At 41.8% G+C, this 13,616-nt stretch overlaps 1 protein-coding gene across 2 annotated transcripts in view; it reads left to right on the top strand.

The window, feature by feature from the left end:
* The window catches only part of GPM6B (glycoprotein M6B), a 103,436-nt gene that overhangs the window by 52,270 nt on the left and 37,550 nt on the right, over nt 1-13,616 (top strand). Inside the window, exon 1 of one of the 2 annotated variants that reach the window (XM_077781606.1) lies at nt 6,763-6,866. The exons of the other annotated variant lie outside the window; for it this stretch is intronic. Coding sequence (XP_077637732.1) covers nt 6,782-6,866 — 85 coding nt within the window. The 5' untranslated portion in view covers nt 6,763-6,781. Of the gene's footprint in view, nt 1-6,762; nt 6,867-13,616 lie in introns of those variants that run through there. 2 annotated transcript variants of the gene reach the window in all.

Below are 13,616 nucleotides of genomic sequence, written 5' to 3'. Positions count from 1 at the left end.
AGGGAGAGCGAGAAGAAATCTCCTGGCAAGTTCAGGTGTGTTTACACTGCTGTACCTGCACTTGTAATAAACAGATATTTCCCTAGTCACAGGCAAAATTGTTGCTTTCCCTCATCAGATGAGTCAATTCAGAAAAAGACAAAGTTTCTATACCACAAGGGCATTCCTGCCAGAGGACAGATTTTTGTATCAGATACATCGAACAGGCTGAAATTATATCTAATTAATGACTGTGTAAGCTGGCCTTGTGCTAGAAGGCCATATGTTCATTTGTGTAGACATGATGAAGACAGGCAAACAGCATCTGCAGAGATTACAGATTTGCCCCAGAGCTGCTTACTCACTGCGAGGCACTTGATGAGGAAGGCACTGCTGATGCCAACTGCCTGAAGTAGCACTGATACTCACGGATTGTACGTGATAATATGTGAATTATCATGGCATGTTGCTGCCTGCAGTCTTTTGTCACTATGGGATGGGGTCCTCAGCATGCTGATTGGCTGAAGGTACCTCATCTCTGCAAGGGTTGTGATAGAAATATTCAGATACTCAGGGAAATGGGCACTGATGTGGCAGGTGGTGTACAACTGTTTGTTTTTAAAGAGAAGAGAAGCAGGCATGAGTGGGAATGGCTCACCGATGTGGACTTACAGCTGAGAGCTTTTCTCCAGCCCATTGAAGCAAAGTGTCTTTCATTATCAGGTTCACTAGTCCTGAAGATGTGTGCCATAGCTGGCAGGAATGTGTGTGCATGTACTTCTGTTAAGTATATTTCTAGCCAATGAGGAAAGGGAAAGTGTGTTTTAAAGGTGTCCAAATAGTAGTTCAGTATAAAACCCATCCTGGAAATCTCTCTTAGCCTTTGAGAAGGCACTGAGAGTGATTTTTAGTTGTTTTTCTTTTCTGGTGGAGGACATTGATATCAGTAATGTTTCAAGAAGTGAATAGGAGACTTTGGGAAGGGCCAGAGGAAAGAAAAAATTCTGCTGTGATCCATTTTGCTAAGATGAATGATGACCATTTACCTTTCACCAGAGTTGTGTTGCCTCAGTGGGAACATGATGGCTTGGATTGCATAGGCAGAGTCTGGAAAAATTCTGCTGAGCCAGAGGAGAAGGACATTTCTTTGTCCTTGAGGATTTTTGTATTTGTCCTGTGGGATGAAGTATAAGTCAAACAGGCTAATTTTGAAAAACTAAGAAGTCGCATCATTTTTCCCCTGGTGTTTTTGCCATTTCAGAAGCTCTGTCTTTTCTTTTCCTTTCTTCTGACTCTTACTCTGCCAGAGACCATCATTCTGGGTAGATGGCTTCCAGTGCTCTTCTGCCTGTGAAGAATAAACATTAGGCAGAGTCAGAGAAGGGATATTGTTCAGCTTTGTGGCCACATATATCCTCACTATCTCCCTACAGGAGCCCTTAAATCCTCCAAAAGTGAGGATTTGCATTAGAAGATGGGAAGATTTGTAGTTACTTGGCAGTGATCTGGAACCACTTTTACACTTGTCTGTACACCATCAGTGGGCAAGTGGGCTTTTCTGATCAATTGCAGAAGAAATTGGAGAGATTTTATTTGTCTCAGTATCTCTGTGGGTTTAGTTCTTAATTATCCTTTTGTGCCATTCTGCTGAAGCATGTTTGTTAATCACTCCAGAGTACTTTAGCTTCTTTCAATATATTGAATTCCACTTGCATGCTTTTAAAAGTGTTTGCACTGCATATGCCTTTCTTAGGAGTATGGGAAATATCCACAGTCTGAAACAAAAGTGCAGTGTTCCAAACTCAACATCCATGTTGTTATCCCGTAAATTAGTACACACTGTGCTGTTACGTAAGTTTGCCTTAAGTCAGAATAATAAAAGCTGAGTGTACTAAAAGGCTGATAAGCCTGCCATGAAGAATTACATTGTTCAAAATTTTCTGTCTTAAAATACCACCTGTTGCATTACTGACATGCTGGTAGTATAGTGTATCTTGAGAACTAGTAGAAAAAAAGAAAGGCAATTTTTCAGGCCGTTCAGGTCTGATCTTTGGCAGCCTTGAAATTAGTATTGTCTTGGAGCCACTCTTATACAAAAGGACTTCAAGAAATCACAGCTGTTCTGTATTTTTGGATATTAAAAATGGACAAAGTCACTTTTCAGTAATACTGACATAGCCTCGAGGACCGAATGCAAAAAACAAGTGCCCCTTCTGTTGGCAGGTGGGAAGTTCAATCCCTTAAAAAGCAAAATAAAAAATAATAAAATAGATGGTTGTGCAGAATCTGAGAGTAGCCTGCAATGAGGGTGAAGGGACAAGTACCCACAGCTGCCAGAGAAAATCACTGCTGGCAGTGTGTGCATATAAAGTGACAGCGCGATTCCAGCAGCTCTTAAATGAGTGGCGAGGGGGAGAGGGGAAGTTCACCCCTGCTACCACAGTTCTGCACAATGATCGCCTTTCTGGGTGCCGAGGTCACAGCTGCTGTCTGGAGATTACGTACAGAAGCACTCTTCTTCTCTGGAGAATGAGGTTTCCTGGAGGATTAAGCCCAGGCTGAAAGCAGGAGGAGTTATTCAGGAGGGAGACAAAGACCTTGAGCTCAGGGCTGTGACAGGCGACAGGGGTGGAAGACTGTGAGCAAGAAGAGGACTGCTGGGAGTTGCTGCTTGGATGGGATCCTGAAGTGGTCCAGTTGTGGGGTGAAACCCATTGAGGGTCTGGCATGACCTTGCCTGTTGCAGGACTTGAAGTGTTGCTTTCCACTCATGCAGGAGGTGGATGGAGTCTGAAGGGCTCTGCCAACTCCTGCATCTGGACTAAAGTAATTTCTTGCTTTTAATCTCAGGCCCCTCTTAGTATTCAGGAATAGTGATCAATGCAGTAATCTGAACCCCCATGTAAAGGTACATATGCACTCTCCATCTGCTCAGAAAGTGATGATGCTTTTTGCATTTTCTTCTGTCACTGACGTGTTTCACCATGCCTTCTAAACCAAATGCTTTGGTGCTTCCTTCTTCCCTCTTCCTTCTTAGCTTTCTTTTTTCTTTTTTATCTCTTTTCTTTCTCTCTTATTCTACTATTCCACCTCTTGGGTACACACATTCCCAGGCAAGTATCCAGAATATCCTTTACCCACGTATCATGTGCCAGCACCTCTGTTTTGTGTAGGAAGGTCTTCTATATTTGAAGCCAGGGCCATCTGTCTCAATGCTAAAAAAAAAAAAAACCAACAAAAAACCAAAACAACAAAAACACAAAAAAACTCCCCACAACCAGGTTTCTTGCAGTTTTATGCAAGGGCAATGGCCACAGTTCTTCTGCATAACTGTAAAATGAAAAATGCAACTGATTCTGTAGTAATAATGTCTGAAACTTCTATTTATCAGTTCTAAAGTTAAGTCTTATTTCACCTACTGGATCAAATTTCCCACTGATCCCATATGCTGGCAACTTCTTTTTAGTGGCTTCAGAATCTTAGTGCTTTTTATAATCTGAAACAAATGAGTGCTGCACATAATGTAGGAAAGGAGAGGTGGAGGCAGAGGAGGCTGACAATGCATACATTCAAACGAAGTGAAAGTGCAAGTAGGAAAAATCTGACTGTGTTGGTAGAGCTTGTCAGAGGACATTAGAGGCATATCATGTATAAGGAAATTATAGCTATTTTAAAAGCAAAAGAATGAAGCTTCTTAAAAGGAGCAGAATTCCAGAAGGATGCTAATGAATAAGTATTGGGTGCCAGTGTTTAAATGTAATGCCATAGTTGCTAGTTGTCCCTGCTGTATGGATATTTCCTAAGTGCAGTGTGAGTCTTAACCAAATCACATTTTAAACTGTATTTCCATTTGCCTCTCACTCTATAAAATCCTCTCTAAAAATAAGCATTGTCAAATAAATTGGTAAGAATTAAAATGCTGCTGTTGTAGCTGAAAATAGTTCACGCTTTTGATGTTGCACAAACAAAAATAAACCGAAAATCATACAAAAACTGTTGAGAGGAGAAACTCAGTGTGAGGTAGAAATGTAACCTGTGCTACTCACTTCTGGCCCTGGTTGATATATTGTTAAGAGCAAAATGTTGGAGAGTGCTCCCTTGCAAGGAGGAATTGTAGCAACTTAGATTTTTTTTTTTTGAACCACCAGTCTTGTGAAGAGTACTGCTGACTGCCCACATCTGGTGAATTGGATAAGAATCTGATTAGCATGCAGAGTTTAGAAAACTTTTATAAAGTTTCAAAAATAATGTGAAAGAAATAGCGAAGCTAAAAATTCAGAGAAGAATTACTGAAATGTTCCTCTAAGCATAACTTGAAAGTAGTTTTCCTGCTCTTTAAAGATGTAGCTCACATGAATGGTAACCTATTTTATTTGTTAACATCTTCTGTTCAAATAATTTGTTAAGTTTAAAGATATCTGTAGTATCTAAGAGTAGCTAAGAGTCCATCTGGAAATCTAGGCCTATACTGAAGAAGATCAATAAAGTGATTTTACTGTTTGTGAAAGCAATTTTTATGGCTTAGTGTATGCCTCAAAAAGGATAATATACCTCCTATGTTTGTGAAGTACCAGAGCAAACACAAAAGCATCGTCTATTCAGTTTATGTACTTACTTTTTCAACACTGTGTTGTAATGGCATGTTTCCAAGCAAAAACATACTTTCCTTTTTAATCTCATTCACTTACATGTACATCAACTATTTGGTATAGCAAAGTGGTTAAATTCAATCTGAAATGTGGTCCAGAGGAGAAATGGAGGCAGAAACACCTTCTGTAATTCTTGCTGTAGAGGAATAGAAATTCTTTCCCCATGTCTCTAAATTTAGGGCTTACACCAGCATTGAGAAGCAGTATTTTTTAAAATAAAATGTTGATTTGTGAAATAGAAATTACAAATATTTTAAGATGCAAATTGCTGCTTTTTTGTCTTGCTTCTCCATTGCAGTTCTGAGTATCTGCTCAGCCTTAGGGGTGCAGTCTCTTTTTCTGTGGGACTGCACAGGGCTTATTTACAGAGCATATCCATAACTTGCAGGGCTGGGAAGTAAAGTGCATTGGTAGTATATCTTTTGTATATCTATCACACCACAGTGTATTGGTAGTATATCTTTTGTGTCCTTAAGGAAAAATGTTAAACAATGTTTATGAGAAAGGATCAACATAACACTACCAGTTGATTCAAACTGTGGAAAAATTACATTTCACTTCTGTAGGGTATCCCACATACTTAGTTGCTATGTCTTAGCTTAGTTAGGATTATTTTACATATATATATATATATATATATACATACACACACACACATATTTATATATTTATACACACTTTTTTTTTTCCTCTTTGATCTATTTAGTAGAGAGATAGAATTCTGTCAACATCTGTAGTAATGTTACATTGCAGATAGAGCATAGGCAGAAGGAAAGGAGGATGTATTTTTTGGGGAGAAAAGGGTTTATAAGTATTCAAGCACTTGAGTGTTTCTGGGGTTCTTGGTTTCAGCAGTAGAACTCTGTGAGGAAGCCTCTCTGTAGCAGAACACAGGCTATTTCTCCCTGGTTTGGGATCAGCTTGTGCAGCATGTCTGGGACCATGCAGGATCCCTGTGGAAATTGCAATGCTGTGAAATCATGGGTTCTGTCCAGCCAGTGCACTCCAACTAGTATGCAGTAGGATGTATAGGATGATGTGGGGAAGCATTTACTTCTCCTCTCACTCTGCTTTATGCCTGCTTACATCAGTCTCCTGATCTTGGTTGTGATGCAGCTGGTGATCCAGCTCTTCAGTATTTGGCATTCTCAGCTTTCCAACCTTGAGCTGAAAAGTATTTTCTGTTTTATGATCCTGTTCCTCTCTCCAAGGGCAAACTTGAAAGCCATAGTACTTTTTTCTTTAACATTTGTGTGTCTGAACAAGTTCTGAGACTCTTGCATTTGGAGCAGAAAATTCAGACTAGCAAATTTCTACCATTTCCTGAAAGAACTGAAAATCACCTCTTCCTTGATACTTGCGGCAAGATTCCCCAAGTCAGGGCAGTGTTTAGAAAGTAGCAAAAATAGCAATGATCCTTGAAATTGGTTTTGTTAGACTGAGTTAAAAGGACAGGAAAGGAAATGTGTGGGGCTTGTCCTGCTTCATAGCACATCAATCTCTTGTGTGAGTGCCAGTAGTTTTGGGGTTTGGTTTTTTTTATGAGATTAATATAGAAGGCCAGAAACTATTTCTGCCTACAGAAGCAGGCATAGTATATCCTGCATTCTGTGTCTTCCTCCTGTCACTGAATGCTGAAGCGTGAAGCATATTCTGAGATGTTTCTATGCTGTGCACTTGCACAACAGAAAACAGCAGTAGGTGGGATATTGGAAAAGTTAATAGCACTTACTCGATGTGGAGGTGAGAAGATAGTTTTGTTTCAGCAAGATAGTGACTCATGATGCCAAAATGGATGTGATAAGGCTGGTTATTTTAGCTTAGGTATCACACATACCTGTTGGGGTCTGAGATAAAGCAAGCAAACCCTCAGTAAGCACACTGTCAGAGTTCAATACCCTGTAGTGATCCAAGTTGTAAAAGCCTGCCTCATCACATGAGAGCACAGAGTGCTCTTTCTGGGGCGCTTTGAAAGGAAGAGTGGTGCCTTTGTTGGCAGGGTGCTGCCCTGTGCCAGAACACCACAGCGGATGGCAGCATGTGCTCTGTATTCATCCTTGGTCTGAATCCAGTGATTCTGAAGAACAAATGAAATTTGAGAATATTTCCTGGATTGGGGAGTGCTGTGATCAGGTCCATAGGGTGTCAGCAATATGAAAGGCACTGCTTTACCCTGGTCTGAGTTCGTTCACTTCCGTTCTTCTTCACACCCCAAGATGCTGAAGAGAAGTTCTGCAGGTGAGACATAGTATTTCTAAATACGTGAAGGGCTTTTTTTTCTCATCTTTTGCTTTCCTTGGTTTAAATTCAAAGTTATGACACTGTTTTACCTGAAGTTTCTTTTGATAGACCTTCACTCCTGAAAATCCTAAAATCTCATTGCTGAGTTTACTGGGGATATCTCTTACCACCTGTGGTGGGTTGACCCTGGCTGGACATTAGGTGCCCACCAAAACCACTGCCCTCCTCAGCGGGGTAATGCAGAGAAAATGTAGCACAAGTCTCATGGGTTGAGATAACAAAAAGCTTATGTGAATGGAGCTGAGATCTGTTTTATTTCATTTTCTGTCAAGCTGTTGTGGCATTTGATTCCAAAGGACTCATCTCAGAAGGAGTGCTTACAAAGTGAAATTCTCACTCCAGCGTGAATGAGCACCCAGCGCTCCCTACAAAAACCAGTCTCCATTTTGGTCTTTAATTCCTCTTTTCTCCTGCCTAGACTATTTTGTTACTCTCACACATCTTTTTATGACCTAATGAAGGCCTCTGAAGGATTTCTTAAGTCCCTTCTTCTTTTGCTTTGACTTTAGACCTTCCTATGGTAACATGGCAGCCTTGTCTACTGTTTTGGTACCAAGCTGTGAAATGCCTCAGAGCATGGGAAAATGCATGTCCAGCCTTCAAAGGCTGTGGTGGTAGAGAAATCCTGCAAATAATGTGTAGTCCTCTCCAGCCAGATTCCTTAGTGCCCCTGAACAAACACATTAAAAGTGAACCTGTGGCTACTGGAGACTATGAAAAAGCTTTACTGGGAGTCAAGGTGGCAGAGCTGGTGCATCAGAGAAAAGGGTTATCACTAGGGTCAGACCCTTGGGCCGTAGATGCTCAGTGTTGCAGAGGACCTTGTGAGAAGGGAGGGTCCCTGCCGGAGGGAGGAGGATGTCTGCGGTCAGACCTGTCGCTGCTGCGCAGTTGCCATATGGACACCGTGCTGTGCTAGTGCCGGCAGCTCTGGCATTGCAGTGGGGACCAGTGAGTGAAATGCCTCTCCTGCCAGGTCATGCAGATCTGCACGGGCTGCACTCTGCGGGAGGCAGCACGGTGCTGCGTGGGCTGCTTGGCACGGGGCAGGGGATGGTTGAGAGCAAAGCGCTTGTGCACAGCAGACGCTGTTGGGAATCTTGAGCTTTGCTGCAAAAGAAATCAAGGAAGAGGGATGGTTCCTCATCCTCAGGAAAGTTTCCTGAAACAGAGCAGAAGAGTCTGAACAAAGCAGACATTTCTCCTACAAGACTCCTTCTGCAGGCTGCAACCCAGGCTTTTTTCTGAGGAGCTTTTATATCCACCTCACTTGCAAGCTGCCTGCCTAGGATCTCATTGGCATTCTGCTTTTCTGCTGCAATCTCATGTTGTTAAGGAGTGTGATTTTTCTTCTTAGCTGTGCCACATATAGAAGATTACATAAATACTGTGGAAATTTTGGGAGAGGGAGAACGAAGAAGAAGAAGAAGAAGAAGAAAAACCAAACCCAAACCACCAAACCCTTCCTCTAAGAAGCATTTTGACTTTGTAATCTTATGTCTTCCTCACAGAGGAAATTCTGTTTAATGTAGAAGGAAGGCAGACATGCCTCTTTGCTGAGAAAACCACAAACTGGCTTCCTAATGGTCCAACTGTGTTAATGAGCAATTACAGACAAACAGACTGAGCTGAGGTAGATTTATTCTTCTGGCAGCTATTGCCCAAAGATGGTTTGATGCAGGAGCGCTTTTTCCTCATCTTCGGTGTTGAACTAATTTCCATCTCCTTCCTCTTGCCTTCTTTTCCTGGGTAAATAGAAATTCACTTTCTAGGTTGAAGCCATTTCATAAAGGTCATACTTCTAAGTATCTCTCCCGTTAAACTAAAGGGTAATTCCAGGATGGACAGAAGGCTTTTTTTTTGCTCCTTCCTACAGCACAGTGCTTTAGTTTCTCATTTTCAAAACGGGTATTTTCAACAAAGTGCTCCGGATACAGAGGTAAAATTAAGCTTTGAATACAGGACCCTTTCTACTGGATTGCCATGAATGTGTTCGAATTCTGAAATCCTCGATGACAGGGTTTGTGAAGTGTTGGGGGCAGCCAGGCCAGCCTGGGCTGCAGTTCAGTGGAAGCAGTGCACGGACACCATGCTGCTCTTTGCAGTGTCAAAAGATTGTCTTTTAAATAAAGTCTGAAACCAATCAAATAATAAGACTTTATCAGTCGAAAGACTGAAAATTTGTTAAATACGCTTGCAACTCGGGAAGGAGAGGAGGAATAAAACTTCAAACAGTGCTGCTAAAAACAGCCTGGGCTGCTTTTGTTTGGACTTGCAAAACGCAGCAGCTTAATGCCTCCATTGTATGCAGGGGAAATATGCTAATTCAGAGCACATTTCCCATCAGAAGCCCTTTCAGGCCTGTCATCGCTGAGATATGAAGGGTGATAAAAGCGGGGCCGGGGGCCGTGCTGTGGGAGCGCGGCTCCTCACCCGTGGGGCCCGGCCGGGTTCCCGTGGGTGCCGCAGAGCCGGCCCGGCGGGCGGTGGTGCTGAGCTCGAAATGGGGGATGCTGCAGCTGGCAAGACTTTTTGCTTTCCAGTTATGCAGCAGAAGGGAGTCTGTGAAATGCTACTTAGTCTGTTACCATATCTATATGATTATATTTGAGGTTGAAATAAATGCATTCATCAGTGCTTGGTATGTATTAAAAATCTCTAAACACTAGTCTTTAAATACTGAAAAAGCCTAGAGTTCGGAGTTTTTCCCCCTTATCTCTTAAAGTTCTGAAAAGGTCTTTAAATTATGGGGTTTATCCCAGGACCCTGTTGGGAGAACTAGAGAGATGCTCCATTCACTCAGGAATGTATTTTCTCTCTTCCTTTAAACTCGTGTGTTGTTTTATTGTAGAGAATTCGGGCTTTAGTGAAATTGACGATCTGATAATGTTGCTATGATATTTGCTTGGAAACAGTTTGAAATGGCAGTGAAAAATTAGTTATAGTTTGGTTGGCTCTATAAACCTGCAGTGTACTAATGGCAAATTAAACTAAGAAAATGGGCTTTTGATTGTGTTTGCAATCTGGTGATGTTCTGTCTGCAATAGAAGTATGTACTACACGTGAACACACAATTAGTTTCTGACGACCATGGCTGGAAGTAAGTGCTGATAAATACTTTTAAAGCTGTGGCTGGTCTTTAGTTTCTTGCCTGTACGAATAAACTTGTGAACAAGTGATTTGGGCTGGGTGATTTTGGCTGAGCATGAGATACTGTGGTCTTTTTCTGCAACCTGTGGACACGTCTGTGAGCTGCAATGTTCCATGTTGAGCAACATGCCTTTGGTCACATCCACCTACACTTGGCATAGTAGTTTTTTTCTACATAGAGTTCTTCTTACAGACCAAAGCAAAAACATTAGCCAGAGCCTTGGGTGTTGTTTCTGCCATGTGCTTTTTTCTTGTTTTAATTTTACGGGTTTTTTTCAATATATACATCCCTTCTCCCTTTCCGTGGTTCCTTAGCTTCTTTCTTTTCCTCTCCAAATGGTGCAGAAAGGTGGAGCAGGTAATTGTACTTCAGGAATCTGTAGTAGTGAGGTATAGGGAAGATGTGTCTGTAGTACTACGGAAATCAAAAATGCCTGGGGCATTTTCAATAACTAATGTGAGGGTCTCCAAAGGAAGCACATAATGAGAATGCTGTGTTTACACCTGGGAAGCTCCAAGTGCAAGAGAAATTGTTACAAACGTGCTGAAAACCAGAGAGTAGAAGTAAAATGGGATGAAAATGATACAAGGAACAGATGAAGAAAAGTAGATGCTAAATGAATTTCACTCTGAGTCATGACAAAGTACAGAAATTATGCCTTTCAGCTGTTTAAAACAAGAGAATGTCACGTTTGAAAAGAAACAGAGATGGAGATGTAACTAGGCATCACTCAAAAGAGTCTGGGTTGTTTTCAGGCAGCAGGACTGGAGGCCATTTCAGAGGCTGGGACCCTGCTCCTTCTGGAGAAGCTGCTCCTTCTGCACTGACTGCAGCGGGGCCCTGGCCATTGTGCAAGCCCTCCTTTGTGCCAAGCCTCACAACCTGCCGGGTCACAGAATGGCTCTTCTCGCCAAACATTGAAAGGCTCCAAGGTTCAGACACTTAGAAAATCAGGCAAGACAAAGTCTTGGAAATATATACTCTAGGGAATAATCCTGCCTTGGCAAGGGATTTTACTTGACAGCCTACCTGGGAATCCAGGCTGAAAGCTGCTACTTTGTCCTTAACTCACCGTATATATAGCACTTTTGTCTCGGAGCTCACTTTGTATGCAGGATCACCCACTGCTGAGGTTCAGCAAAAATTGAGGCATGACATGATCCAGACAGAGCTCCAACCACACTCGTTGTTAGCAGGTTAAGTCATTCCTTGTTTACAAAGGTAGAGGGGTGGGGTTTTTTCCTTAATTTTGCTGAACTCCTTGAGTGCACACTTAGCTTTTTGTGGGCACAAGTGAAAGACCTGTAGAACACTTGAGCGGCCCTTGTTTGTTGTTCACAGCGGCGCTCTCAAAGGCTTTGCAAAGCGCAAAAGGACCACTACTTTCGACATGACTGAGATCTCAATCACTGCAGCTGGGAAGAGGGGACTGGAAAACTAGACTGGAGAAGTTGCTTGGCACATACTTAGTCGATGAGTTAATTGGACACTCTCAACGTGGGACTTGTTAGTGTCCTGCTGCTTTCCTAATGAGGATATCTGCTGTTGCAAAGAATACAGTGATTAATTGGGGACCGTTTTATTAGTGTCTTAACTGAGGATTTCATGACTAGTGTCTTATATATGAACAGAGACTACATTTGCAATTCAACAGGCAGTCCAGCACTGCATGACAGAACTGGTCCAGGATCTTTCCAAAGGATAGTTTAATTACACTGGAATGAGAATTTTCTGTCCTGGGGAAACAGCTACAGTTGTCGTGACTTACAAGGTGCTGTAACCTCAAACAGTGAATTTCAATACCTCATACCAATCATTATTGTGATGCTTTTTTTTTATCATCTCAACATTCTGACTTTTGAGTTTGGTGGACTTTCCAAGAAGTTGATGCGCAACTGCCCAACACTGCATGAGTGGGTCTAGGAGCAATGTATGGCAGAGTCTGGGGCTGGTGGTGCTGGTTTTCCAACCTGGGATACTGAGATAAACAGGTAACAGTGCTCCCAAGGTGTGGCTTAGCTGTGCTGCAAACTCCAGTCTGATCTTGGGTAACTTGGTTGCTGGCCCTTGAGCTGCAGGAGTCTGTAGCAGTCTGTACGCTGGGATGGCTGTGCATTCACTATCAAACTGAATACCTATTGCATGACTCTGTAAATTAGTATGCATTCCTCATTGCGGTTCCAATGATGCTCATGTGGTTTACTGTTCAATAAAAATACATATATAATTGTATGCATTTTCTTCATATAAATATGAATATGCACACGTACATATTTTCTGCATGTGTACATACATACACATATCTACATCTGTGGTTTTTGCATGGAATCCTTTGTGACATTCTAGGAGGATTCTTCATCCTTGTCCCTCCCCTTGTACCCCCAGTACAGTGTGAGGTACCCTTCTATAATGAGTGCCCCTGGTTTCTTTTTGGGGAGCTGTAGGCTTTTGCACTTCTTTTTATTTCCCTGCTTTTTTCCCTGCTTTGTGAGAAGACTGGACTGAAGCCAAGACTGAAGAACAAAACGAGCGCTGAATAGATGAGAGATTGTAGGTGGGATGCTGAAGTCTATGCGAAGAGTGGGAGGGCAATTTTGAAAGTCAGAACTGGATGTAAAGTTAACAGAGAATTGTCTGATTAAATCTGACTTTGTGAAGCAAAAGAGGCTAAGTTTGTGTCAAGACTGAACTCAGTGACATTTATTTATAGACAGAGGAAAAAAAAATATCAACAGGTAGCCTCCCAATACCAGTCCTGTGTCAAGCTCTTATGTTTTGAGATGGAACAGCTGTATTAATAGGAGTATATTCTAATGATACCTTTGCTGCCTTCTAAATTGCTGGCAGAAATAGCTCTTCTACAAGTACAAGAGACACTTCTACTTGAGTGCTGGCAAGTGTGACATAAATATCTAGGATGCTATTTCAGTATGTCCAAGTATTCAGAAGCTCCAGCTAGTTTTCTGAGATGGCAGTAAGCTTTGACAACAGTATTGGAGAAGAGGATTCACAACAAAAGCTAAGTATGTTGGATTGTCTTCAAAGTGCAGAATTAAGGCAACAAAGACAAAAGACTTGAGCATATTTTTTTCCTGCTGCACTACAAGGCAGAGGCAGGATAGATGAGAATCTCCCTTCAGTTGTGATGGACAGAGGGAGCAAAAAAAAAGGTGGTTATGTGTGCCAGAGTCAAAAACGTAGCCCTTAAAATTCTGGAGGAGCATTTGAAGTACTGTTGAAGGCTTCATGTACTAGTCATATATGTGAGGATCTTGCCACTGATGAAGAGAAAAATGTATGGAGATTGGGTAACTCAAAGCTTTGTTTTGCTGCTTCATTGTAAAGTTAAAGCATTTGAAACCTGCCATGCAGTACACTTGTAGAAAACTATGCCATAAAATTGTGGAGCTGGAGTAGAAGCTGAGGACAGCCACTGTAGACTTGAACACTTGCCTAATGAAAGTTCCTTCCAGGGGAGTTGCTAGGAGGTCTTTGCTTTAATTTTCTGTATTTCCATGCTCTTTCTACTGTAGTCT

The sequence above is a fragment of the Lonchura striata genome, chromosome 2, assembly GCF_046129695.1.
Source record: "Lonchura striata isolate bLonStr1 chromosome 2, bLonStr1.mat, whole genome shotgun sequence".
NCBI lineage: Eukaryota > Metazoa > Chordata > Aves > Passeriformes > Estrildidae > Lonchura > Lonchura striata.
The sequence above is the reverse complement of the archived record's forward strand: the minus strand, read 5'-3'. Positions and strand labels throughout refer to the sequence as shown.